This window comes from Callospermophilus lateralis, chromosome 3 (genome assembly GCF_048772815.1).
Source record: "Callospermophilus lateralis isolate mCalLat2 chromosome 3, mCalLat2.hap1, whole genome shotgun sequence".
Lineage (NCBI taxonomy): Eukaryota > Metazoa > Chordata > Mammalia > Rodentia > Sciuridae > Callospermophilus > Callospermophilus lateralis.
This window is the reverse complement of record NC_135307.1, coordinates 25249922-25276579: the sequence shown is the minus strand read 5'-3', so window position 1 is coordinate 25276579 and position 26658 is coordinate 25249922. Positions and strand designations below refer to the sequence as shown.

The following is a 26658-nucleotide window of genomic DNA, read 5'->3' as shown; positions in this document are numbered from 1 at the left end:
CTGTATCTCTTTTGAGCATGCATCCTTAGGATCCCACATGATTACGTTTTAATATTCTGTCCCTGTGCGAGGCTTAGCTTAAAGATTGCCAACTATGCAGTTATTGCAATGGATATATATATATATATATATATATATATATATATATATATATATATATATATATATTTAACTCTGCTAAGTGCTTTTATGTATTAGTTCCTGACTAATACATTTGATGGGTCAAGGGGCTCACCTCCTTGGCTGAGGCTTTCTGGGAAATCCACGGAGTTATCCCACATATTAAGATATTTCCAATTAGGGCAGATATTTCCAAAGGAATAGGTTTATTTTTAATCCCAAGGTTAAAGCAGAAATTGGTATTTAAGAAGAGAGAATGATTGAAGAGAGGTGCCAGATGGACCTAAGGGGGATTTTAATGGCAATCTACAGGGTAGAGAAAGCCAAAACTTATTTTTTTTCCTCCCATCAGTAAGATTCTGAGAATGCTTCCAGAATAGGTATATTTATTTATAAGTTATGCATATGTACTATTATGCTTATACATTATTAGCATGCAAAAGACACAGAAAATTGAAATAATAAAGAATTGAAAATTAGCACAATATTTAATATTTTATTCCTATATGCAAATGATTCTCTTTTGCATCCTCTGGTGTATGCACACTCCATTTAAGAGGACACACTTCTCAAATACCAAAGTAGTGGCATGGCGCAGTATAATGGTTCTCAAACTTTAGGCTGTGTCAGAATTTCCTGGAAGCTTATAAAAACAGTTTTCTGTCTCTGCCCCAAAGTTTCTAATTCAAAGTTTCTAATTCAACAGGGAAGGGGCCCAAGAATTTGCATTTCTTACAAATTCCCAGGTGATGGTGTCCTGAGGACTACATCTTGAGAACCACTGTGTAGTTAAGAGTTTGGTCTCAAAATCAGTTTCCTAAGTTGGACAGACAGCAGCATTCTTGAAAAAATATGTGGCCTTGGGAAAATTATTTTCTCTCTGAATTTGTTCTTTTTTAATCTGTAAAATGAAGGCAATCATAATTATACTCCTCTTAGAGTCACTAGAGATCTTAATGAGGTAATGTAGATAAATTGCCTAGCACTCAGTGCAGATCACCTACAAAACAACAAGCTGCGTTAGGTTCTCTCTCCTCCTTTTCCTCCTCCTCATTATCATTATCATCATCATCATGAACACCTTTCTAATGCCACTAAGTAGTGTTAGGGACTTTGAGTTGCAGGATAAAATGTTATACCTTATTTCACTACAATTCTGAAAATGCATTTTTTCCACCTCAGCATTATGCATAAAGAAAGACAATGCTCTAAGAGAGACATCTTTTGAGTTGAATGGTAGAGATGAAGCTCTTTTGCAAAGTCTGCCTAACGGAGAACAGTGTGTTCAGCCCTCTCCCTTCTATGTGTAATTGTTGATAGTTTGTGGCTAAGTGTGTATTTCTGTCATCTTTCGTATATATCAAATTCTTGTTGCATGTAATTCAGTTGACGATTTTGGTGGTTGTGATTTTGAATGTTTGGGGGGCATGAGAATGGTAAGTTCAGGTGAGTTCTTTGGAATTTGACTAACGTTTAATGTTGCTTCTCTCTCTTCTCCCTTCCTCCTCTTCTTGTGCGTTGCTAGGACCCAGTACCACCTGCCAGGAAGATTCCTGTGCCAACCAGGGGGTTTGCATGCAGCAGTGGGAAGGCTTCACCTGCGACTGCTCCATGACGTCCTATTCTGGAAACCAGTGCAATGATCGTGAGTACAATCTTTTCTTACTGGGAAATTTTTCAAGAGGTTCAGAGGTTTGGAGAAACCTTAAGAGACAATGCATAAAGAGACAGCTTTTCTAAAGGACTCATAAATAATTCTCTCCTCTAGAAACGTGGAAAACGAACAACGACTGTTCTCATGGGAAGAGCAAAGGAGACATGTCTTGCTCAATGCTGGCTGTTCTCCTGTATTCTTCCCCTCTGCTTTTCCTTTAGGTTTCAATACTTGTGACTGAGAAGCAAAGGAACAGTTCAGGGCAAATGGTTATGTAAGGGGTTCAAATCTCCATGAATTAAGTCATCTGGATAACATTTTTGAGACCCTCTCCATTTGCATTGCCTAGAATTTGGAGGATATTTAAGAATGATAGCTGTTTTCTCAAAAATTCTTAAGTTAGAGGACTTCTTAAGGCCTCCCAAATGAATAAGACTTACGGATTTTTTTTTTTCCATTTAGAAACTTTGATAGCATTTGGGGAGTGTCTTTCAAATGTAAGACAGAAATTTCTATTAGCTAAACTTATTGGTATCTTTGTTTATATATACATCACTATTCTGTTTGTATTTCTATTTTAGAGTGTGTTCCAGGTATTTATCTGTGTATTTATGGAAGAGAGTCTGGTGATGATTATTCCTGCACATTAGTGATGCTTTGGGTGCATCTGTTGATTTAGTCTTGAGAGGATTGATTTCATGGGGGTGATTCTAGCTCTGATGATGGAGAGACTTCAGTGCTGTGGGAATCTATAACCTGAGTCTCTATTTCCTTCTCACATTATTTTCCTATCATGGTTATTTTAAAGACAAGCAAACACAATCTGTTGAAGAGTCCTGGGTCCTGCTGATTTTCTAAATGCAGTCTTCATGGTAGATATTTTGTCTTTCAATCCAAACTCATTTGACTTCTTCATTTTGTGAAAAGGCTGCATGATGTTATTAGAGCAAGTAAGGAAGTTAGAGAATAGTGTGTCCACATGGGAACAAGTGCCAATTACAATGCTATGTCTCTCATGTGTATTTTTTTTCCTTGATCTTTAATTCTCAATTTTTTGTGTGTGTGTGTGTAGGTGTCTCTTGTAGTTCTTGTTTCCATTTTCCTCAGTAGTTTTTCACTCCATATGTTCTTTCATTCTCTTAAGATACATTAAAAAGGAACAAATGGGGAAACTGGCAGTCTAGAAAGAAAACTATGTGATACCCATTCATCTAAATATAAGCATATGCCTCCATATCTGTCATGCAAATGGTACAATGCCCGCAGAAGGGGTTGGCATCAGATTGCTCTTGCCAAGGAGCTTGGTGTTACTGAAAATCTTGTTTCCATATTTATGACTCAGAAATGCTGTTCCACTCTGAAACAGGCAATTATGCACCAATCCAGGTTACCCGGGGACTCATGCTATATGCTCTTTCCTTTCCCTCCAATTTGTCTGCATGAGACTTGCTAGGAAGGCATTTTCCCTCTAACTGGTGACATAACACTTCTTTATCCTCACAAGGTTGTTCCTTATCACACATACACCCCATTGTGGGTAAAAAATGGTCAGGAAGAGACTCTGCACACAAAAAAGGCAGAAAGGTAAGTCACCAACTGCAGCAAATGTGCACAATCTTCAGAAGGTAAGTATGCATTTTTCTATTATTGACAAGCTCCTCTGTCACTCAGAGCCAGGTGTTTTCTGGTAAAATTCGACCAGTATTCTTCCCAGCTTTCAATGATTACTTCTGATTTTTGTCAAGAGCAGATTGTGTCTCCATTGAGGATGTGGACTACTGCATTATATGACTCTGGCAATTTTTTGGTATAAAATGAAGTACTTGGATGAGGATTGGAAAAATGTCAGCTTTCCTTTGTGACACTAGCTTCTCATGCTTCAAAAATATCAGATATCCAGGCTTAGAGCAATGCATTTTGGACTTTAATCTCTAAGCAATGTAGACAGGTCTTTTGTTTTGTAACAGCACAAAATGCTATCAGAATCTGCTTACTTGATCCTCTCCTGGAGAGTATGCCAGGGCTTCTGTTATTGGATGGTGATCACTGAAATGAAGAATGTACATTTTAATTTCTAGAATGTAATAAATTTATAGAATTCAGATATGTAGGAAGTGACTCTCAAGTTCAGCTATGAATTTTTAGCAAAAATCAACTAGATATATTTAAATGATAGGCTATTTAAAATTTTTACAATGGCTGGTCCCTATATATGATTGGCATTCAAGGTATTTGGAGGGAGCTTCTCTTTGGAAACTAGCATCAAAGCCACTCCATTCCACATAGAATATCAGTCTCACTATTTTACATCATAGATTATTATTTTCTATATTGACCCTTAGCATTATAACTTGATATTTCATCTCACACATATCTTCAAAATAAAGTTACTTCTCTGATATTCTGTGCATTCAACTATACTAATAAGTTCTTGGTAGTTTAGTCTGCATAAGGGATCAAGTATTAATCTTCAGCATCACTAGCAGAGTTGAACAGGCTCATGCTTAGCATTAGAAAAAGCATAAGGGTAATTACATATAAAGGAGAAGGGATGAAAACAGTTAATGAAAGGGAACAGGGAGCAAGGAGAAAGGATCCTCAATAGAGAGGGTCAGGGACTGACTCATGTGGCAGTAGTGCCATAGAGCCCACTAATGATTGCTTTGGTACCCTACATGCCTTAAGTGCCTTTCCTTTTACTAAATAACACACATCATAACATAGTAAGCAGAATGCCATCAATGGAATCTGGTCTTGACTTCATTCTTGAAAAGAAATATTTGGAGAACATGGCATATATCTAAAATAAGAAGGATTTCATAAAATGTCATAAGACCATCTGAATTGGTTAAGATGAAATCTAATGGCAAAGACATTTTTTAGAAAAAAAAAAGTTTTGAATCTCTCATTATCTATGAAGCTACTTCTCAGGGAAGCACACTGACTCTCAAATAAAGGAAACAAAAACATGTCAGTTTATTACTGCGCATCCAAGAATAGAAACTTGTCCAATAGGGGAATGACTAGGTTTTGTATTTTCAAAATAGGTATTTATTTCATCATGTGTAAAAAAATGTTAATTGCATCTGGTGTCACTTGTAAGACTCTGAAGAAGTGTGTGGGCATTTTAGAGTCTCCCTCACTTACTCTGGTGTTGGTTTGATCACTCGTGACCTTTTGCTTTTTTCTTGCTTATCAAATCTAGAATTTGCTTGATAATTTTAAGATACTATCCCATAGATGGTGTCTCCAGAAGAAGCAGGTATCTTTTAAGACTTAATTTCATTTAGTATGAGTAAGCCACAGATGACTTTCTCTTCATTCCATTTTATTCTATCATTCTTTGTGTGAGTAGGTTGGGTTGATGGATGCTGCCAGGTGGATTTCAAGTTCACGCTTATGAAGCTGTGATGGTTTTGAAGGTGTGACACATATTCTCGGGAGCCGATCACTTTGCGTAACAGTGACTCACTTGTGTGGGTTAGAAAATAAATATCATCTGATTAGAAACCTAAGTATAATTGATTTACTAATAGCTTTACATATTTTAGATCTGACTGTCCACCCTTTTATGTAATGGTAAAACTATGAGGAGTTTCTTTTTCATGAGGTTAACTTTTAGGGGTGTCTTGATACTACCATGGGCGTCTCATCCCAGAGGCAATTTTGAGTTAACATAGGTCCTAATAACATCTATGGAAGAACACGTAAGTTACATTCTCGGAAGGTAATTTTCAGTTCTTCTGAAAAATTCAGAACAAAGGGTCTAGCTTCTCAGTGGGTGAGCACTACCTGAAACCCAACCTAATGGTGTGTGTGTGGGGGGCTACCTTTGAAGAACAACAAAACAAATGGAAATTTATAAGAGTTATTATGAGGATATTCTTTCTGTATATCAGATTCTTATTGGTATTTTAAACCGGGACTGAGAACTGTAGAAATTCCATATTATGGTACCCGTCATCAGAAGAAGCCAGAATCTCTTCTCCATGCTGTGCAACAATGCCACTCTCACTGGCAACCTGTTGTTGAGTTCGTCTTTCCACAGTATTGAAAAATATTGCACAAAATCTGTCTGTGCTGCATGCATCCACACATACCCAAAGTGTTATCCCTTTTTAGGGACTTTGTGAAAATATGAGTTTTAAACAACACATACTGATCCAATAAGAGAGCTTATCCTAAACTATTCATGACAACTGCTCTGAGTTGCCTATAATTTGGTGATCTCATTATTGCTTTTGTGTTTGGGACAAGCACGTGTCTACAGGAACGGCCGATGGCACATGAATCCTTAACACATGTCAGGTTTCTGTGTTTATGAGTTCAGTGTTGATTTTGGCTTTGTTGAATGAGGATGAGGGAATATATGTGGGTCCTTGGACCACCATCAGCAGACAGCTATCCTGTGCTACATTGCTAGTAGTGCATTGCAGGCTACGTGTTGGAGAAATTGCTGGGCTCACACTGGCATGTGATAATAGATGTTCTTTGCTTGCAACAAATCAATAGCAAGCAGCTGTGGATTGTGCAGATAGTGGAGTGTGAAGCACCTTTTCAGACAGTTTTCTACTGGAGTGGCTGTTAAGCTGCACTGTTTGCTATTGATTGGCCTTTTGCTTTTTATTTATTGTGTGGGTTTATTTATTTTCTTAATGTAGGTTGACGTATTGATTAAATCTGTTAAAAACACTCTTCCCATTCAGGCTTCAGAAAAAAAATAAGCAAGATATGCATTTCTTAGTGTACAAATGAGGGGGCAGATGTATGTATGCTAATTCTGTCTCTTGGTTCCATATATGAACAAAAGCATTATGCTATTATAATATGTTCACATTTTGGGTCAATTATTTATTCCTCACCTCTGTTTTCAGGTTCTGTTTATCCAGCAAAGAGGTGCTGTTTGAGTTGACTTGTAAGGTAGTTGTTTGTGGCTGAGAACATTCTCTATTATTTATTCACTCACTAGATATTTCTTATTTGTAGATATGATCATGAATAAGATATGCTTCTGTTCTCAAAAAACATTATGGTCTAATGGGGGAAGACACATATGAAGGTGTTTCAACAGAAATATGAGCAGTAGAGAGTGAAGAGTCATAACGGGGAGTAACAGCAGCTGTCCCTGGGGTTGAAGCACCAGGAAGAAGTACAGCTGCTCTTAGGACAATTTCCATTGAAGAATGAGCCTTGAAAAGTTTGTAAGTACCTTCTGAGCAAATATGAAACAGAAGAGGTTTGGAGAGGAAAGGCTGTACTCTAGCAAGTAAGCAGAGAGAAACATGTTTCAGCCACTGTTACATTATTGCACCTTTCCTCCAGTTATTTATATAGTTAAGATCTTCAAACTTTGTACTCTGATTTATTTGGTTTAACAATGCATGCATTTAAAAATTTTTTTAAATTATTAGGTTTCCTAATCTCCTTTAGTAAAATGCATATCAAAATGCTCAGGTCTTGGGGTGAAATCCCTCTTCCCCAACATTAAATCCATCACTATCCTGGGTGGAGGCCTAATAGAACTTAAATCTTGATTAATCTCATTGATTTATTGGTGATCTTGGAAATTTATTTATAATGAACCAAAAATTTAATATATATATCTTATTGAATTATAAAGGCTATTCTAAGCATAGTCATTAATTTAATTGGCTTTAGAATCAAAGTGATTTAAATGCCAGGCCTAATTCTTTATAACACTGTGATACTGAATTTATTCACTTAACCTCTTGAAACTTTGGTATAACACACAGAAGATAATAGATACTTAATAATTAGGTGTGGTGGTAATTTTTATTTTTAGCAATAATATTTGACATTCATTGGATCCTTACCATGTTCTTGAGACTATACTAGAGCATTCATAAAGATGTTTTGATCCCTTTAAACATCTCTAAATCTCTAAGAAATATGACATTACTACGGTTATGATAATAACAATGAGAAAACCCAGGTCCCAGGGACTAGCTGAGTGAGGACTTGGGTCCAGTCTATCTTATATGCAGGTCCACATTCTTATTAGCTTTGCTAATTTTTAGTCATTATGAGAAATAATAAAAGTTTAATATCTGAATTAATTATTAGACCAGGGTGCTTAATTCCAGGCAGGCAAGCCCCGAGAGCCAACCAAATTATGTAAGACATAGGATTGGTTCTTGATCATTAATTCTTCTGGAATTCTGAACATTAAGCAGTTCTGTCTTAATACTCAGGTAAGGCCATTTTGAATCAGAATACATTTAATTATAGAATTAGAATATCCACCTTTATTTCTGACTGTGTTTTCATTCTCTTTGGACCCAAATCATCTGATTTCCATGTGTTTATATCATTGTGATTCCAATATTTATCATGGACAAGTATCGTGGATGAAAAGACTGATGTGAAGAAAGAGGGTCTATGTTCAAATCTCTCACTGGCCTTCTTTCTCCACACCAGGATAGAGTTAAGTGACTCTATCACTTAAAATCTGTTACCTTGGGCAAATTAATTAATTCCTATGTGCCTCTAAAATGCAGATATTTATAGGTCCTATCTGGTAAGCGTGTTGTAAAAATAAATTGCATCTGTAATTGTGAAGTTTAAGACATGGTACATTACCCCCTGTGGAACTGTTGGCTGCTCTTCAATATGATTTTCAAAAAGTTAAAAACATGACTCAGACAATCATAATTTTTATAAAGTTAAAAACAATGCTTTTATAAATATAGAATGAGTGTGTTAAATTTATATAATTCCTTACCAAAGGAAATAACAAGATGGTAAAAATGTAAATAAGACAGCAAATGAATATTTGAAGAACTAAATATTTATGGGCACTTAAAAATTATTAGAATACAAATTCTGGTTAGATATAAAACTAGTGCATGTTTCAAAGAGCTTGAACCCTTAGCCTTTGATATTGTCTTTCTGTTGAACATATATAGTACTGAAAAAATATCTATGGATCTTCTTGCAGATGGTAAATATTAGTATTGAACAACAACAACCTCCCATAGATTTAAATATTTCTTGAGTGTGTCTGTGAAACAATGTACTTATATGACATTAAAAGGGCACATGGTTATTCTTCTCAACTCTTAGTTCTAAGTTATGGGTGATTTTTATTTAGAATGTTACCATCTATTCAGTTTCAAGTCCTTTTTTACCTCGATTTTCTCTTTTATGCAATTATCTTTTACTTTTAACTACTTAACTATGCACTAAAGACTGTGCTGAATTCATTGTCATTGTGTCATTTAACCCTCACAACAACCCCCCAAAATAGGTACTCTTGTGATATCAGAAGGGAGAACGGACATATGGACGAGTCAAGTGATTTGCTCAACGTAATAAAACTATCAGGTTGGGGATGAAGGTTCAGAGTAATGTTTGGCTGCAACCGTGAGATCTTGACTGTCTGAGGTCAGGATTCTGATGAAGCTTCATCTGAAAACCCAGGTATTTAGGGCTACATTACCACAAAACTTAACTACCTTTATTGGCACTGTAATTTCTGGTGTGTATGCTGTTATTTGAGTGAGGTGCAATATGTAGTTTTTACTCGTCACATCATGTAGTTTTAAAAGGGGCAGTATTACTACTGATTGGTTCAGGTAACAAGACCAGAGATTCTATTAAAGTGTCATTTTGTCAGTTTGGTACATCAAGGCAGGAAAAGGGCTGAGTCTATAAAAGTTATAAAGACTGAGTGGAGCTGCAGGAAACATGGGCAAGATCTGGAAGGTAAATCAGGTACAAGAGAAGCATTCATTCATGAGTGGCCAGCACCAAAGGTAACGCCAAAGGTATTTCTTTGAACCTGTCTTTTATTCTTGACTCCACAAATATTCAAAGTAGCCATAGGATGACATTTCAACTCAGGGTCTTCTAAGAGCAAAAATGAAGGGTACAATCACTCCAAGGAACAGTTCCAAAGAGTTGGGTTTTATTGCTCTTGCTTATAGTTTCCCTGATAATCTGATTTGAGGAAACCTCAAGCTATAACAACAGCTGGTATTAACATACATGCCACATCAAACAGATTTAGCAAGAGCAGAAGAGATTGCAGCTTTCATTTTACACAAGCTTCCATGAACATGAAATGAGACTTGCGTGTGAAAGCATTAGTTTTCATAGATCCTACCTGGTACTTGGACCTATGGTTCAAGGAGGGATAGTCTCAACAATTCAGGGTCTTATAGTTCCTTATAGCTTGTCAGGGATTATTATGAGCTGTTGGAATTTGTGGCCTCACTAATTTCATTTTAGCCGTCTTCAGCATGCTGTATTTGTAGAACATTTTTATTGCTTATGTTTAATTATAGCACATTTATTTCTGGTGTACTTGGCTAGTTACTTATTGATGGTGATAGCAATAATCTGCTGAGAGCCCATTGGTTCACAAAAGATAATTTTTATATTACCTTGTTAGTCACATACAGGTACAATTTTAATGTATTTTTCAATATAGACTCATAATTTCCGACATTTATTTCCACATCTAAAGGCCAAAAAGATGTAAACTACTTTATCTTGTCTTGTAAAATAGAGCTAATAAATATAATTTTGTTCCTTTCCCTCATTTTCCTCCTTTATTTCTTTTTTAAGGGAGGGGCAAATAATTTTTTGATTGAGATAAAATTTGTATTCCGCAAGATCTTACATGTACTATGGCAAAGGTTTATACCCATGTAACCAATAACCCAGTGACTTCCCTGAGAATTACCCCAGGCCCATTCCTGTTAGTCCCTTTCCCTCTGAGGCCACCATTATTTGAATTTGTATAGCCATACATTATTTTTGTCTGGTATAATGTAGAATATGATCTATCATGTCTGTTTTCTCTAGATCTGTGGGATGTTTTTAAGATTCATCCCAGCCAACTCTCTGTTCTAGCCACCTCAGTCTCTCCCGGATCTCAGCTCCATCTCCTCAAATGTAGGTAAAGGCTGGACTGGGCTCCTTCTAGGGTTTCTCCTTCATGTTCCATGGTGCAAAAATTCTCTGAAGGCAGTAAGCTAGGACAACTCAGGGCTCACCTTCTTCATCTTCTCTCATTCAGCCATTACCGTCTGTCTTTGCATGATGTCCAGTGTCTTGCAAGCCATTACTTCCTGAGTTGTCTTTTCCCTGGTTGTATTAAGTCTTGCAGGTTCAATTTCTATTATCTCATCTACGTAGCAAGTGAATGCTAACCTGATCCTTCCCACCTGACTTTACCTTTGCACTGTGAGGTCAGGGGAAAGGTGGATACAACCCATAATGTGCTCTGTTTCAAGCACAAGTTTTCAGAATGATCTGAGGCTTTAAATGAATTCCAGAATGGCTCTGGCAGTGTGGAATATTCTGAGATGTGATTTATTTATTTATTGGAAAGCACTTTAATTTTAATTATAGGCCTTATCCCATCAAAAAATCTTCTGCAGCCAAAGAATATGCTGTAAGAAGTTAGTTAAGTACCTGCAAATGTGTCTCCATCAAGCATTTCTTCATTTGAGTGTCTGTTATGAGGTCCCCGTTGCTTTTTCTCTTCAGTCCTCTGATAACACTTGATTAAGCTCAGTGGGTGCAGGGATGGATTTGGCTTGTGTAGCTAGTCTTTCTTATTATTTTCTTTACTTAGAATTGTGGTTTGTTTTCTCACCTACCTTTATCCTGTGGATCTTTGCTGCCTGATCCATGTCTCTTTGCCAAATGAAATTAGGAAATGTTTATAAACAAAGAATTGGAGACTTTGGGAAAATGGAGATGTTTCTATGCCAGATAATGTTTTGGGCATTGATTTTTTCTTGTTTTGATCTCTAGGCACATTATTTTGCTGCACATCTACAGAAGTAAAGGAACCACATTGTTGATGCTTTTTATTAGTAACTGAGTTTTTTTTTTTTAATTAGAAAATTATACAAGCAGCCCACTGTTGAAAACTTGGAAAACAAGTTGAAAGCAGTATAAAAATATGACCTAATTTTATCAGTTATTAATATGGCTTTGTTTAGAACATGCATAGTGTCAAGCACATAACAGACATTCAAAATACAATTTGTTGGATGAATGACTGAGCCTTGCATGTTTTCAAAATCTGAGTTATGCACAGGTCCTAGTGTTCTTTTCATGAAATGAATAGTATTTCCACTAGCACTGGGTGTTTTCTTGCCAGAAGGAATGCATTTAGGCATACAAGAGTTATAATGAGCATGCCAATATGTAATTTTCTTCTTCAGATGAAAAATGGAAATGTCAAGATGTTTTCATTTTCTTTCTCTCTCAACTTTCTTCCTTCTCACTGACAATCTTGCAATTTCCAAACAGTTTTTTGTAGACACATTTTTATACAAGTGAAATGGTTTTATAGTGGATTGTGGTTGGAGGGGAAAGGACCCTTATAATGTATATGGGCAAAGAACCTTGTGATCCCAAACAGCTCTCTATCCCCCCATGTGGCACTCACTTCCGTGCTTTATTTCACATGATGAGATGTCTTATAATGCCTAGTACCCTCGAGATCTTGTGAGACATTACAACTCTTCAACCTGAACATCATTCATCAACAACCCCTGACTTTCACATTGATCAAACCAATGCTAGACAATTGAAGAAGGTATCAAATGTAAAACACAAAGCTTCCTTGATTGTTGCAGACCTCGGACTGAAACATTTTCACATCTCTGTGGGAGAATCCAGGCAAGCCTAGTAAACTCTTTTATAATTTTCATGAGTATTGGGAGGAAAAACCAGCATCTGAATCTAAGGTATTATTTCCTGGTAAACTCACTGGATATTGTTTGAGTTCAGCCCACAACTAAACCTAAAATCACAGTTTTACCCCAGGAGCTTACAGGAGTAAAATCGAGTGCATGTTTGTATAAAGAAAAATAATTACATATAAATATATATGTATGTACATATATATTATAAATATACATATTATAAATAAATGTACATTTCCTTTGGGAGTTTCTCCATATGTTCTGAAATATTTTTTAATCCAACTAACTTTGTTTCTTACAAAATCACAGGTAAACTTTTGATTGTATCTCAAGTAATTGGAAAGTCATATATTTCTGTAATTGTGAGGGTAACGTGTCTGCTTGGGCCCCTGATCAGGTATCTGTCTGCCTTTGAGGATATTTGGCAGAATGCCACTTTATCCCATCTGAATTCTCAATATGTGGGGCTTAATTTTTTCTCCAAAAAAGGATTTAGGCAGGAAGATGTCATCTGGGATTTATCTATCCTTGAAAAAGAGTTTTCTTTACCTAAAATTCCCATATGGCTTCTTTATGCTGGCACTCAAGTGTATCATCCAGTTAGTGTCCACATCAGTGCTCTGGTCTTGGGAGTCTAGGAGGAAGGCTTTGGAAAAAGACATATATACAGCATATATATTCAGCATATATACATCATGCACATTTAACTATTATCCTGTCTCATGCAAGATCCCAAGAACAAATTTAAAAGAATGTATTTAAAAAAGTGAGTTTAGCCAAATAAACTTTCAGTGTTATTAAAGGATTATTCCAATCTCTACAATATACCACATGAATTTCCAACATCTAACTTATTTAATTTGCATTTGGATTAATTTAGCATATTTTCCTATTATATAAAGCTTAATGAACAATAAACACAGCTATAACCAAATTTCACAGCTATTTCTCAGTGTGGGGTAACATTTTACATTTAGTTATATTTGGTTTCCTAGGTAATATGTGATTGTGGCTATAATTCCTAAAGTTGCCTCTCTTCTCACATGGAATGTTTTGGTGGTGAATTCTTCTGACCTATAGTCAGGAAGGAAGGAGAAAATCACTTTGAAACTCTGTTGAGACCATCTTGGTGAAAATCAGCAAGGGTATATTCAGAATCATTCTCCCTTCTGTTTCTGTGACAATCTTCGAGCCTCCCTCTGTTGGTTTCCTTGCTTGTGTTTCTAAACCCTTCCCTGTTTTCCAGTTCCCAATAAACCTTCCCCAAACACCAGTTTTGAATTTTACTCCTTTGCTTATGAAGTGTCAGTGACCTTCTTTCAATTGAGTACAAACCCTACCCTTGACTTCCAAGATCTTCTATAATTTTTGTTTTTAAAATCTGACTCCTGAATGGTGTCCCTGATATTCATGGCTTCCTGGGCCCTCCAGTAAAGCCATTTTTCTCAACTGTCACCAGCATGTTCTGTGCTCACTAGGCTCCATGCCCTTGCTGCTATAGTTCTTCCTCCCTGGAGCCTGGAACATTCCCTGTGGACCATGAGAGCTCAGCACCAGTCTCATCTATTCCCTTGAGTCTTCTCTCACCACTTAACATCATATTGATCTCTTCTCCCAAATCCCACTGCATTTATTTTCAGATCAGAGCAACAACCTGGCTCAGCATCCAAAGCGGATTACTTTGGAGGTGAGAGTAAAAGGTGGATTTTAATCCTAGCTCCTTTCCTTCTGACTCCTTGGCCTTTGGCAATGAATATTGACAATCTCACAATATAAGCTTGCAAGAGCCCCAGCTTTGGGGACAGGCTTAGAAATAATGGACACAAAGCAGAGTCTTAGACCTGGGAGTTTCTACGTAGCAGTTTATGTTACAAAGGGAAAACTTCTGTTAAGGAAAAATATCACCAATAAATAACAAGTAGAATTTTGAGTAGATTAGTTACCACTGCTACTATACCTTTACCATATTCCCCAGAGACCCAATTTTCCGCCATTGTGCCAACTCTGTTTTCCTCTAGGGTTGAAACTAATTTGACTGTGAGGGTGGGTGTAGGTGGTAGGATTACTGTGATTAGATTATTCAAGTACCTCAGATATTCTGTATATTCTAATTTTAAGTTTAAGCATATTCCTGATTATGGGTCCATATAATTCAGCCAAGTCCTAAGTAGATTTTGGATGACCCACTACCTTTCCTAAAAACTTCCTGAAGTTTTAAAAGTGCTCCAGTGATTCCACAGCTTCCAAAAGCATGGTGAGGGCTTCTGCTACCTTCAGCGATCTCAGGTTCTTTCCTGGAACACAGAATTACTGACTAGTGAATCTTTGAGTGTTGTCCTTTGTAAGAGATGACTCTTCCAGCCTCTGCTCTTGTCGGAAATCTTTACAGACAATCTTACCTGCGTAGATATTATTTTTAAATCTACTTATCTAAAGCAGTAAACTATAACCAAACTTAGCTTTCACAAAGGATTATTTACAAATGATAACTTCATAGCCCCTTCTAAAGCCAGACAAGTCCAAGTTCAATATTGATCTGCTTTAACTTCGAATATAAGCCCAGGAGGTAGAAGGCCCATAACTAAATCCTTATTCCCAATTCACAACAAAAATCCTTCAAAGAAAAAAAAATCAGAACTATGGGGTTTCTGGTTTATTATTTGAGTGACCTAATGTGCTAATTATTGCCTGCCATGGGAAGATGGCTTTGTATTGATCTCCAGTGGAGTTTGACTGAACCAGCAACCCTGTCTCAGGGACATTATCACATCCCTGTTATCCAGGAGTTCTCCATAATGGGCTCAGCTGGGGTATTAGACCAAAATCTTAATCATGGTGATTTTGATAATCAGTTCCAGCAAGCAGAATGCTGCTAGCTTTTTGGAACCTGTGATGCTGATAGTATTTGAAAAAAGGAAATATACTGAGTGTGATGGCTTAATGTGCAGGTGGGGAATGGTGGGGAGGGAGTCCAAGGGGGAAATTTCAGCCATCTTAAGCTCTGGCACTTTTGAGAATAATTAGGTAGGAAATCTGTACTTCCTGTCTCTATTTTTTTTTTCTGAGAACCTCAGAATTTAGCTAGAATCCTTAGATAATGAAGATTTAAATTCATGGTAAAATGTCTTCACCTGAGAATGATTTTTCTCTTTATAGTCAGTTTATTAATTAGAAGAGAGTGTGATTTATTTACTTCTGAGTCTTTGTACAGTAGACATGTGTTTATATAAATAGCATTTATTTTTTTATGACAAATAAGAAGTAGGCTGCAAATGATTAAATAATTACAATCTACAGGCACACTGTTGTTTCGTAATATATATTTTCTAAATGTGAACAACATTCCACACAGCTTTGACATCTGTGCCCTTGATAATACTTGGACATGCTGTATTAATACAGTATATCTGGAAGCCTTCTTCAGTAAAGGATTTTTTCCTAATCCCTTTATTTCTGGAATTAGATCTTGATTTTGTTCAGAGACATTTCTTTTTTGAAAGTCCACCTTTTTAATGATATTTCCTCTGTCCTCTTCATCAGCGTCTACTGACCTCTGGTAGGTGAAGAGTATTCTAAACTGACTTCCTCCCTGGTGGCCCCTAATCCACACTGTCACTTAGTTTTCTTAGTGACTTCAATTTTCATGTTGTGTTTCTTCCTGGAAGCTAGATCTCTTCAGTTGCCTGACCACGCAGCAAAGAGAAGTCCCTTTGTTGTTCCCACTTCCTGAATTCTCACCTGTCTCCTACCCGTAAGTCCCTGATTCTACTTTCTATGACCAATAGTCTTGAAGGTTTACTTGATTCCACACACTGTCTAGAGTTTCTAGAAAGGACATTCCCATGATACCCTAAAACCCTTGCCTGATGGCCTGCTACCCACTACCTGCATTCCAGGTAAATCCCTCTGCTTGATTTCTTGGCCCCTGCCTTCTGGCTGGAAAAGGCATGTGCTTGCCCCCTGATTCCACTGATAATCCATATACTCCTACCTTATGTCTTCAACCTGTTCCCCTCTGTAGCCATCCAAGCTTTCTCCCTAAATTCTATCCATTTCCTCTTCTATTCAATGATATCCTATTCTTTGCTCTCGTGGGTGTTATCTATTATGGACCTTTCTTCATGTTTCTTCACGTCAAAGTGTATCTTGATGTTTCAGCACCTTGAATCTTCTATAACATGGCCGTTAACACTTTCTAGGACCTTGCTCCAAACGTAATATTTCAAGTCCTCTAGAACTAACTTTCATGAATTCGAACACCTGTAGGAAAACTCTTCTTTTCTAAATGTGCCCTTCTCTTTTCTGTTCTGACCCACTCTTCTTTCTTGATCATCTTTATAACTGAGCCCTTGTTCAATGGAGTCTTGCAACCTCTTGAGTATTTGTGTGGAGTTTATGTGTTTAATCAGTATACTCACCTATGTGCAATGCTTGTTTCTAATTTGGATCAATATTATATGATTATCTTTCTTGTGCATTGCTTAGCAGAGTGTCAGTCATAGAAAGAATGGCTTTCTTGCTCTTTTTCTTTTTACTTAATATTTCTTTATTATGGTTGCTATCACATACAAGTTGCTATCACATACAAGTATCAGTTAAATTTTTCTGACTCACTATTAAATGAATTTTATAAGGTAGGTTCCATGACTTATTTATCTTTATGTTCCCAACAAAAGGCGTTCACCGTGTATTGAACTTACCAGATTGTAGATGGTGAATGCATTTTTTTGGGTGAGTATATGAAATATTGTTACTAGTCGAAGGTAAAAATTATGTTAGTTACTTTTGTGTCATATGACTATGACAAACAGCCTGAGATAATCAAACTATAAAAGGAAAAGTTGTTGTTTTTTTGGCTAACACTTTCAGAGGCTTCAGACTCTGCTTGCTCTGCCCTGTTTTTTTGGCTCCGTGGCAGCACAGTGCATCATCATGGAAGCATGTGGCAAAAGAGGCCAATTCACCTGTTGGCAGCTGGTAAGAAAAGAGAAAAGAGGAGGGCCTGGATCTGAATAGCCCCTTCGAGGGCAGCTCCCAGGACCTAACTTCCCTTCACTAGGCCCCACCTCTCGAAGGTTCCACCACCTTCCAATGGCACCATGGGCTGAGGATCAAGCCTTCAACACTTGGGCCTTGGGGGATATACAAAATCCTAATTTTAGCAAGGATACTAACAACAGCTTACTTTGGAAGAATATAGACTATAGATTAAACTACTGTAATATGCCACGAAAGGCACAAAATCATTAATTCATTTATGCTTATTCATTACTGCTAGTATATGAATCATTTGTAATTTTTATTTTTAAATACCTGAATACCATTTTCATATCCACTTTAGGTATAAAAAATAAGCCTCCCAGGAAAGCACTGACTTTTCCAAGGCCCCCGAGCCCATGTTTCCAAGTCAATATTTTCTAAATAGTGTTTTGTAGTAGTGTGTCCCACCAGCCCTATCCTCCTTTGTACATAATGATTGAGACTAAGGGATGGCAGAGGTACTAGGTCTCCCTGAGGGAAAGAAGGAGCATGTCAGAAGGGGAACTCTGAGTACTCGGAAAGGTAAATAAATACGTGACCCTATTGCAAAAATCAGTTTGCTGTATCCTAAAGAGTATAAGCAACTTAATATATGGTCTAAGTCATTCTTGGTATCTTGTAAGGAAATTATTTTACTCTTACAGTCATCTTATAGATGACTTTATTTTTTAAAAAGTCCCTCTCTCTTTTCTTTTTTTTTAACTTCACTAAAAATGAATCCTATCTCAAGGTATAGTGCATAGCCAGTGTTCCTGGACATTCCTCTTTTACAGGATTCAATGATGTCATTTCCTCTGTCATTATATTGCATGACCCCTTCTGCTCAAGCTCAGTGTCACATAGAGGGAACAAGTTGAGCGAGGCAGGCTGGTGAGAGAAACAGGAATTGTTTGGGGAATGGAAGGTCTGGTTGTCGAGAGAAGGCTTAAAGTGGTAAGAGGTGCCATATGATCTGGAGCATCAGGGCGGGTCTGCAGGAAAAAGATTTGGGAAGAAGAGAACCAATGGGAATTTTTGCATAAGTGTGTGGTGTGCACATGGCTATGTCTTAGAAAAGTCTTCCTGGCAGACTTTGAGGGGGTTGGTTGGAATAATACTGTAAGCCTTGAGGAGACCTGATACCACCTTCATTTGTCATTCACCAAATAACCCAAACCAGGTACAATGTCTGACCACAGTGAGAATTCCATGAATATTTTTGGAAATTATGAGTGAAAGCAAGAAAACCACTATAAGGCTCTACTATAAATGGTTTAAAAAAAAAAAGGATGAACTAGAGTCGTAGCATTGAGAAATTTGGGATTAGTCTCAACTTGAAAAATATATACACAGGAGCAAACAGCTAATTAAAGTATTCAGAGAACTGGTAAAGTGGCAAACATTTAAGAAATCTGCTCCATTCATTTGTAATTTTATGTGCTTTAATTATTATTCCTTGTTTTAATTTTTTAGAGTTTTACAACTAAGAATTTTTTAAAGCTAAAAAACCCCCACCTATATATTAAAACCATGTTTTTCTATTGCTCAAACAGTGTATGGTTTCCAGTCATAAAATGTTTAAAAGGTATGAGATCATATTTGTTGTATAATTTCCAATGAGATAAATTGTTATGGTCCCTCTGATTGAATTATAATTTTAATACCATTGATTGTGAATGGCTGAGAACAAGTTTACCCCAAGTTTTCATTTTTTTTCCTCTGATGTAAGCAAAATTCTGGTACTGTACCCAGGCTCTAGGCATCTAGCTGAAAGATATTTCAGAGACCTCTGATTCTTCCTCCCTCAGAATCCTCCTCACTTTCCCTACCACTAAACAGAAATGCTTGAGGCCTTCAAGACTGTTATTTCCTGCCTCCGTTTGAATAAGTACACTTTTTAATTTTTAAAAGGATAGATTCTAAATGTTTGGAGTATGGGGATAACCTCTTCTGCAATAGAATATATATGTGTGTATTTGCAGATAAGTGTATATATACATATACATATACATGTACTTGCATGTGTTATGTATACATATGTATGTGTGTGTGTGTGTGTGTGTGTGTGTGTGTGTGTATGTATGTATATGTATTTAATATTACAGAGTTCTGGTCAAAAATTTTATGTAGCAAAGTCTTGATTCACATCAAATACTTGCGATTTCTTTTCTTTCTTTCTTTCTTTTTCCTGCACATTTTGGCATGCAACTTACCAAGGAATGTGTAAGACATACCCTGGTTGCATTTGTGACAGTTGTGTTCAGGGTACACATGTTAAAACATGGAGATGCATTTCATCACTCCATTGCTGCTCCTCATTGCCTGGGGTTGTCTTTTCTGTGGACTCTCAGTAGAAGGGAAGCGTAAGGTGTAGTGGTGTTTTGGTACAACTCAGTCATTTTATATACCTGGAATTATTTCTCGAAAGGAAGCCTTGAAATTCTTTTGAAGGACAACAGAAAACAAAACAAAATAAAATACACTGATGGTAGGATTAAGTGAGAGAGACTTAGAAGTCATGGTCATCTACCACCCCTGAGGAGGTAGGCAAAAGGGCAGCTCCTATTTGCTTCTGCTAATCCTATGATTTTCTGGTTCCTTGGTTCAGAAAGTTTAGGCTCCGTCAAGTGGTTAGAGTGGGACAACTCAAGGTTACTCAGATTGTTTATGATTTTTTTTTGTCTTTTGAGAAATAAAAACCCTACCACTGTTTTGTAAAGTGTTTAGGTATCCAAACAATTAAGAGTTATTTGGTGTTGTAGGAACTCAAAATATCTTACCCTTTGAGAAATTAGAAAATTATTCCTCTGAATCAGCTCTGTTAAAAATTGTCAAGTAGAATCTATTTAGAATGAAAAGCAGTGGTATGTTGCTTTTTAAAGGTCCAATTTAATTTTTAAATTATAAAAAATTTCAAACATGAAGTATGAAAAATGTTGCATATCCTTGTACCTTTATAAGTGTAAATATTTTACTCTATTACAGAACACTGTAATTTACTTTTTCATTTCTTTTTAAAAAGCTTGTGTTAATTATTAAACACATGCAAATGATATTTCTAATATGTTAGTATGTATAAAATATAAAATAACAAAAAAATGTCCATAGGCCTTCTACTCAACTTAGCAAGTTAATTATGATTCCGTGTGTGTGTGTGTGTGTGTGTGTGTGTGTGTGTGTATTTGCTGGGGAGTAAACCCAGGGTCTTGTACATGCTAAGCACATGCTTTACTACTGAGCTACACACCTTGTCCAAAAAAATCATAATTGCTGTGAGCTGTGCATTCAAGTCTTCTATTATTTTTTCCACACACACACAAAAAAGTGACAGTGGTATACAAAAGGAAACTCCAGAGTTTACATTCAGTTAACTGTACTGAGTCTGAGAATTTTCTTATTGCACTTCAAGGTAGGTGGCAAAAGCAATGATGCTTACTAGAAAGAGATTTGAGGAGTTCTCCAGTAGAAATGTACTGTCTTGTTTGGTCTCTTGTTACCTCATTAATCCCTTCCAGTTTGTTTCTGAGAAAGTCACTCTCATCTGCCCATGTTTTAAATGCATAGCCAGTGGAAATATTTTAAGTACTTATCAAGATTTGGTTCATACTCGTCATAATACCCAGGTTAAAGTTTATCAATATCTGAAATAGCACCATACTTTGTGATACTGGTTTTGAGAGTCAGGTGGGCAGAGGAATACATTCCATAAAAAAACAAATAATTATCTGGCATGCAGAAGTGGATTGAAAAGATGACCAAAGGAGTACTTAAAAACAAGATATTTTCCTTCTTGCTTGTCTCTACTCAAAGTGCAAGGAACAAGCTAAAATGATTTGCTGTTGGTGCTGGCAGCTCTGAGTCAGTGTGATGCTAAACCATAGGGACTTATTACTTCTATGCATGATTAAATCTGGTTGTCAGGTTTGGACAGGGGAGAGCCCTCTTTTTCCTCAAGAGGTCTATAGGGAGGTGCTTTGTGGACGAAGTTGCTCATTTTCCAGAATAAAGAGCAGGGATCATCCATCATGATCAAACAGGAGTGTTTCATACCATCCATCTCTAGTGAAGACAGTAGTAAATATTCTACTTCCCCTCCCTTTTTTGCTTCTATGATAGAAAGTCATCTTATAAACAGAGAAGATGGGTTGAGGTTATTAAAGCAATACACATAAGAATTATTCAGTCTCTGTTGCTCATTTTGTCCTCTGTGAATAATTTCTGAAGACAGGTGACCAGTTCAGCCATCTGTCTCTTTATTATACATGTCTGTGGTGAGTCCATTCCCTTCTGCCTTGGATTTAAATAAATCGTTGGCAAGAAAATGATATAAGCCAGCAAATGCTGAGAAACTGTCAGATATTCCTATTGTACCTTTTCTTTTGAGGAATATGGAGAAAGAATCTTTTTTACTCTGATTCAAATACATAGATTTCTTAAGGGTTCTTATGTATGCATACATATCTTTAAAACAAAATACCTATTCTCAGTATTAGGCAATTTGGAATATTTTATTGAGTATGTTATGTAGTGCAGGCTTTCTAGTTGTAAATTTTTTTAACTTTTATCATAGAAGGTTTTATTTCATTGTCAACTCTAAAGCTGAACTTTGCTAGGTATAGTATTCTTGTCTGGTATCCATTTTCTTTCAGAGCTTCGTGCGTATTATTCCAAGACATCCTAGCTTTTAGGATCTGGGTTGAGAAATCAGCTGAGATCTGGATTGGTTTCCCTCTAAATGTAACATGTTGTTTTCTCTGGCAGCCTTTAAAATTCTATCCTTATACATATGTTAGGCGCTTTGATAACAATGTGCCTTGGTGTGGGTCAGTTGAAATTTTGTGTATTTGTTTCCTATGAGCCTTCTATATTTGATTTTCCATTTCATTCTTTAGGTTTTGGAAATTTTCTGATATTATTTCATTAAAAAATTGTCCATTCCTTTAGTTTGATTCTTTAAGCCTTCATCTATCCTGATAAATTTTACATTTGGTCATTTCAGATTATCCCAAATATTAGGCAATTTGGAAAAACAAAAAAGAAGAATTTACAATATCAATTTTATCAATACTTCATTTAGTTAAATCCATTTAAGTGTCTCATTTTTAGTTTATATCACAATGAATTGCTTACTGTTTCAAGGTATCCTATAAATCTGATTACAGAAAACCAAATTTAAGAAAGCACATTAGCTATGTATTTGGGCATGGTGACTTGGATATGCAGTTGTCTTCCATATTAGTTCAGGGGTGAGCTTTGTGCCTTGAAAACAGCCATCCACCCAGCTACAATGTAATTCCTGTTTGGGTTACATCTGCAGTTTACCTCTGAGGAGTTTATCCAACACTAATAATTTAACTCATTCCTGAATTGATAGCAAATATGTGAAGATTGTTTGTTGAAATACATACATTGACTTAAGGATTATACAATCCAAAAAAAAAAAAAAAATAGGGCTGTACCCACCTTCCTGGAATTCCATATAATGATTTTGTTCTGCATCATTGAAACAGGAAGAATTTAGAGAAAATAAGAAAGATTTTTGTAATGTTTTCTAATTCTACACACAATGATTATTTATTTATCATATTGTTGATTTTCTTATCAGTTTTTAATTGGCTCCAACCATTACCCCAGCAAAGAGAGATTATCATTATCCTCATTTATGATGAAAAAGTAAATAGAGATACAATAATTGAGATATTTGGTCCACAAGCCACAAAGCTAGGAAATAGGAAGCTGGGTTTCAATCCAGGTTTGTCTGTTATGACTCCATCCTTTTATTCTCTCTGCCATATTAACTTTCCATATGCTGTGGCACAAAATAGAACGGTGACCTTACCACCTTCCCAGTGAGGGAACAGACAGAGTCCAGAGAAGTCTGCATGGCCAGGAGTCATAGAAGTGCTGGTTGCTACACTAGGACACTTGGCAAACAGCAGGCACACAGATGGTGGGCAACCCACACGCCTCTATTTACGTAGAGGCCCTACGTGTTTGTGTTAACAGGTTTGGGAGATTATAAAAGAAGTTGTTGTTTGTTCTTTCTTTGTAAGTCTACAGTTAATTTTTAGCATACATTTAAAAGGGGAATTTGTAAACTCACCAGACACTGAGACTGGTGATACAAGAAAATATCTGCTGGATTTCTGAAGGAAATCCTGTGCAGAAACCATTCTTTTCCTTTCTTCCCACTAGGTGGTGCTTTGGTCTTGCAGGTCAATTTTAATGGACTGAAAAACATTCCCCCCCCCCCCCCCCCCCCCCCGCCTGGATGTTGGTCCAGTATTGAGAAAGCCCCAATTCAAGGTTGATTAAAGCAGGTATAACAGTTGAGTTTATTCAACTTTTCTCCACCATTATTCCTTTTTATAATCAAGCTAATTAACACATTTGAAAATTTTGGATATTTCTTTTTCAACTTTCTTGCCATAAATTGTATTTACTCATTTCGAAAAAGAACAACAGTCGTTGGAACCCTCTAAGTTATCTTATCAGCATATTATCTCCACAGGCTGCACTTGTGACTTCCTACAGATTGGGGCATGTCATGGGAATTGACTAAAACCGTGCTCAACTGAGTTTGCTATTTGAATGTCCACAATATGCACTTTAGCTGCTGAGATGGCTTGAGGACATGCACACAGCCCAACATGTGATTTTCCTCCTTTTAATATCAGTGGAGACAAAATGGGGAGGGACAGTGATTTAAACCCCTTGACATTAAAAAGAACTGGGATTTGAAACAAAAGTCGAATGGGAAAATGAATACCATTCATCCAAATTCAGTAAAACTCATCATCACTTATTCTTTGTGGCTACACCAAATTCTCCTATTTCCCTTTCCACACAAGGACTTTATTTGTTAGCAAATTTCTGTCATCAAGGAATGATTTTCTGAGATAAGGATACAACATGAGTTAATGGGTGATATAAACAAAGAAGTCCTCCAAATGGTTGGCTATGAAATCATATTTATCTACTGGCTTCTGAATGGGTATCGTGTGCTGAACAGGGATGCTAAGATGGGTATCATGTGCCTAGGCTCAGGGATGCTAAAATGAAATATACAGTCAGTCCCTGAAAGAGCCTAAGGTGTGGTGGGAAAGGTTAAGGGATGGCTGGAAGGTAAGTGTGTACAGTGGAACTTAGCATGCACAGGTTTCCAAAAGAAGGTGGGTGGCCTGGGAGAGCACTGAAAGACATTTAATCAATATGGTGCAACTAATAAGACAAGGGCAAACTGAATCTCCAAGAATTATTACAGTGGTAGATGAAAGAAGGGTAAAAAAAAAAAAGGAGGATAGGCAGAGGGAATAGAATGTGAAAAAGCTTGAGACTCATTGTAAATGTGGGGAATTACAAGAATTCAGTGGTCTAGAGAGAAGAATGTTCAGTTCGGAGGGACTTGGAAATTGGGGGAGTCAGAGAGACATTGAGTACCAACCTGAATTTGAGTTATTTTCTAAAAGCTATAGGAGAGACTTTGAAGAAGGCTCGTACTTGCTCCCCAAATAATCTCATAAAAAGGTATGTCATTCATCTGCACCATAGAAGGCATGAAAGGACCTCAGAAAGCAGATGGGTTGCCTGCCCCAGGCGACCATGCACATCCAGAGCCTGAGTGGGCTAAGCATTGTCATGGTCTTCCCCTGGGGAATTTTAGAGCTTGACTCTCCTTCTTGAACTTCTCTACTGAAGAATTAATTTTGCAGGACCTGAGGAGCTCCTTGGCTGAATTATTTAAGGACTACTTGATGTTTTTCAACATTTCCCCCCTTCAAATTGTGAATAGGGAGGCCTTGTAAATTTTTAGCTCTGATCATACTCATTTAACCTTTGCTAAGTATTTTTCCTTTAGCATTTTTCAAGAAGAAATTCATAGTGATGTTTCTGACACTAATTCAGAGTCCTGCCTTCTCTGCTTGTCTTTCTGTATTTGAAGGTGGAGGGGAAACACAAAATGTATGTATATGTATGGGAAGAGAGAGGAATGGTAGCAGAGGTTTAGCTCAGGGACTTTTCAGCTTTGCTTGTATAAAATTCACTTAATAAGAATACGTACAGTCAAATTTCTTGCAAGTCAGAAAGTGTTCCTGAATTGTTTTAAAGCCCATCACTTCTTATGAACACTTCCCAAACTGAAATGTTATTTTAAAGGAGATTAGAAATGTCTTTATTGCATGAATACAGTAACGGCTTAGCCAACACTCCTCAGATTCTAACCATTGTGAATTTATTCTATTCTTGGTGTATGTATCTCTGGTTTCCTGTGCTTTATCGGAGGGGCAGAATTTAAAGCAAACCAGTTTCATGCTTGATTATTATTTGCAACAAAATTACGTACACAATGTTGGTATTCAGTACCTGCTAAAACAAAAACAAAATCCCAATAACAGCCCACTTCACTTTCTGTCGGTAGGCAATGCTCTCCAAGGGATTATTAACTTCTTCCAAAGAAGCTTTTGTCTTTGAAATGCTGAATGCATTTCTATTCATGTTAGATTTTGCCAACTGCCTGTTGATTTCTAAAAGCTAAATCATAGTCTTCATTAAACAGACTTTGCTTTTTCCTTAGTAATTTAGTGGTTATAGAATATATGTATTTTTCCAAATCAATATTTGGTTGACCATCAAACCCATGACAACCTAAGCAACAACCTTAGATAACCCATGTGTCTCTAAAGTCAATTATTCTATCCATACCTATTCCTTGTACTGATATGCAAAATATAAAATTCATGAATTAATTCATCAAATGATTATAAGATTCCTACTGTGCAGCAGATGCTGTATTTGGCAATAGAGATAAAAGAGGAAACAACAAAAATCTTCCTTGCCCTCATGGAATTTACACTTGAACTCCCTCTAGGTCATTGAATCAAAAGTTCCCCTCCAAGATTTTGAATAAAAATCCCTTTGTCAAAATTGACTGTGGTTAGCATCTTCATTCTCTGAAGTGGGCTGAGAAGTGAAAATCTCAATATGGAAAAGGGCCATTGGATCTCCTTCTCCATTGCCACCACTGTACCAGTTGTGAGAAACATGGCTCCCACCTCCTTCCCTGACCCAGGAGTGGGCAATAAATTCTTTTCTTCAGTTCTGCAAACCACAGCTAAGACGGGCAGCAGTATCTGAAACGCCTCTGAGGGAATGGAGTCGTGGAAGGGAGACACATTG

General features: G+C 36.8%; 1 protein-coding gene across 9 annotated transcripts in view; it reads left to right on the top strand.

The window, feature by feature from the left end:
• Nrxn3 (neurexin 3) overlaps positions 1-26658 on the top strand; it is a 1468922-nt gene that overhangs the window by 688863 nt on the left and 753401 nt on the right. For all 9 annotated transcript variants that reach the window (XM_076848054.2, XM_076848052.2, XM_076848056.2 and 6 more), the window contains one exon: positions 1646-1765. In XM_076848054.2, coding sequence (XP_076704169.1) covers positions 1646-1765 — 120 coding nt within the window. The remainder of the gene's footprint in view (positions 1-1645; positions 1766-26658) is intronic.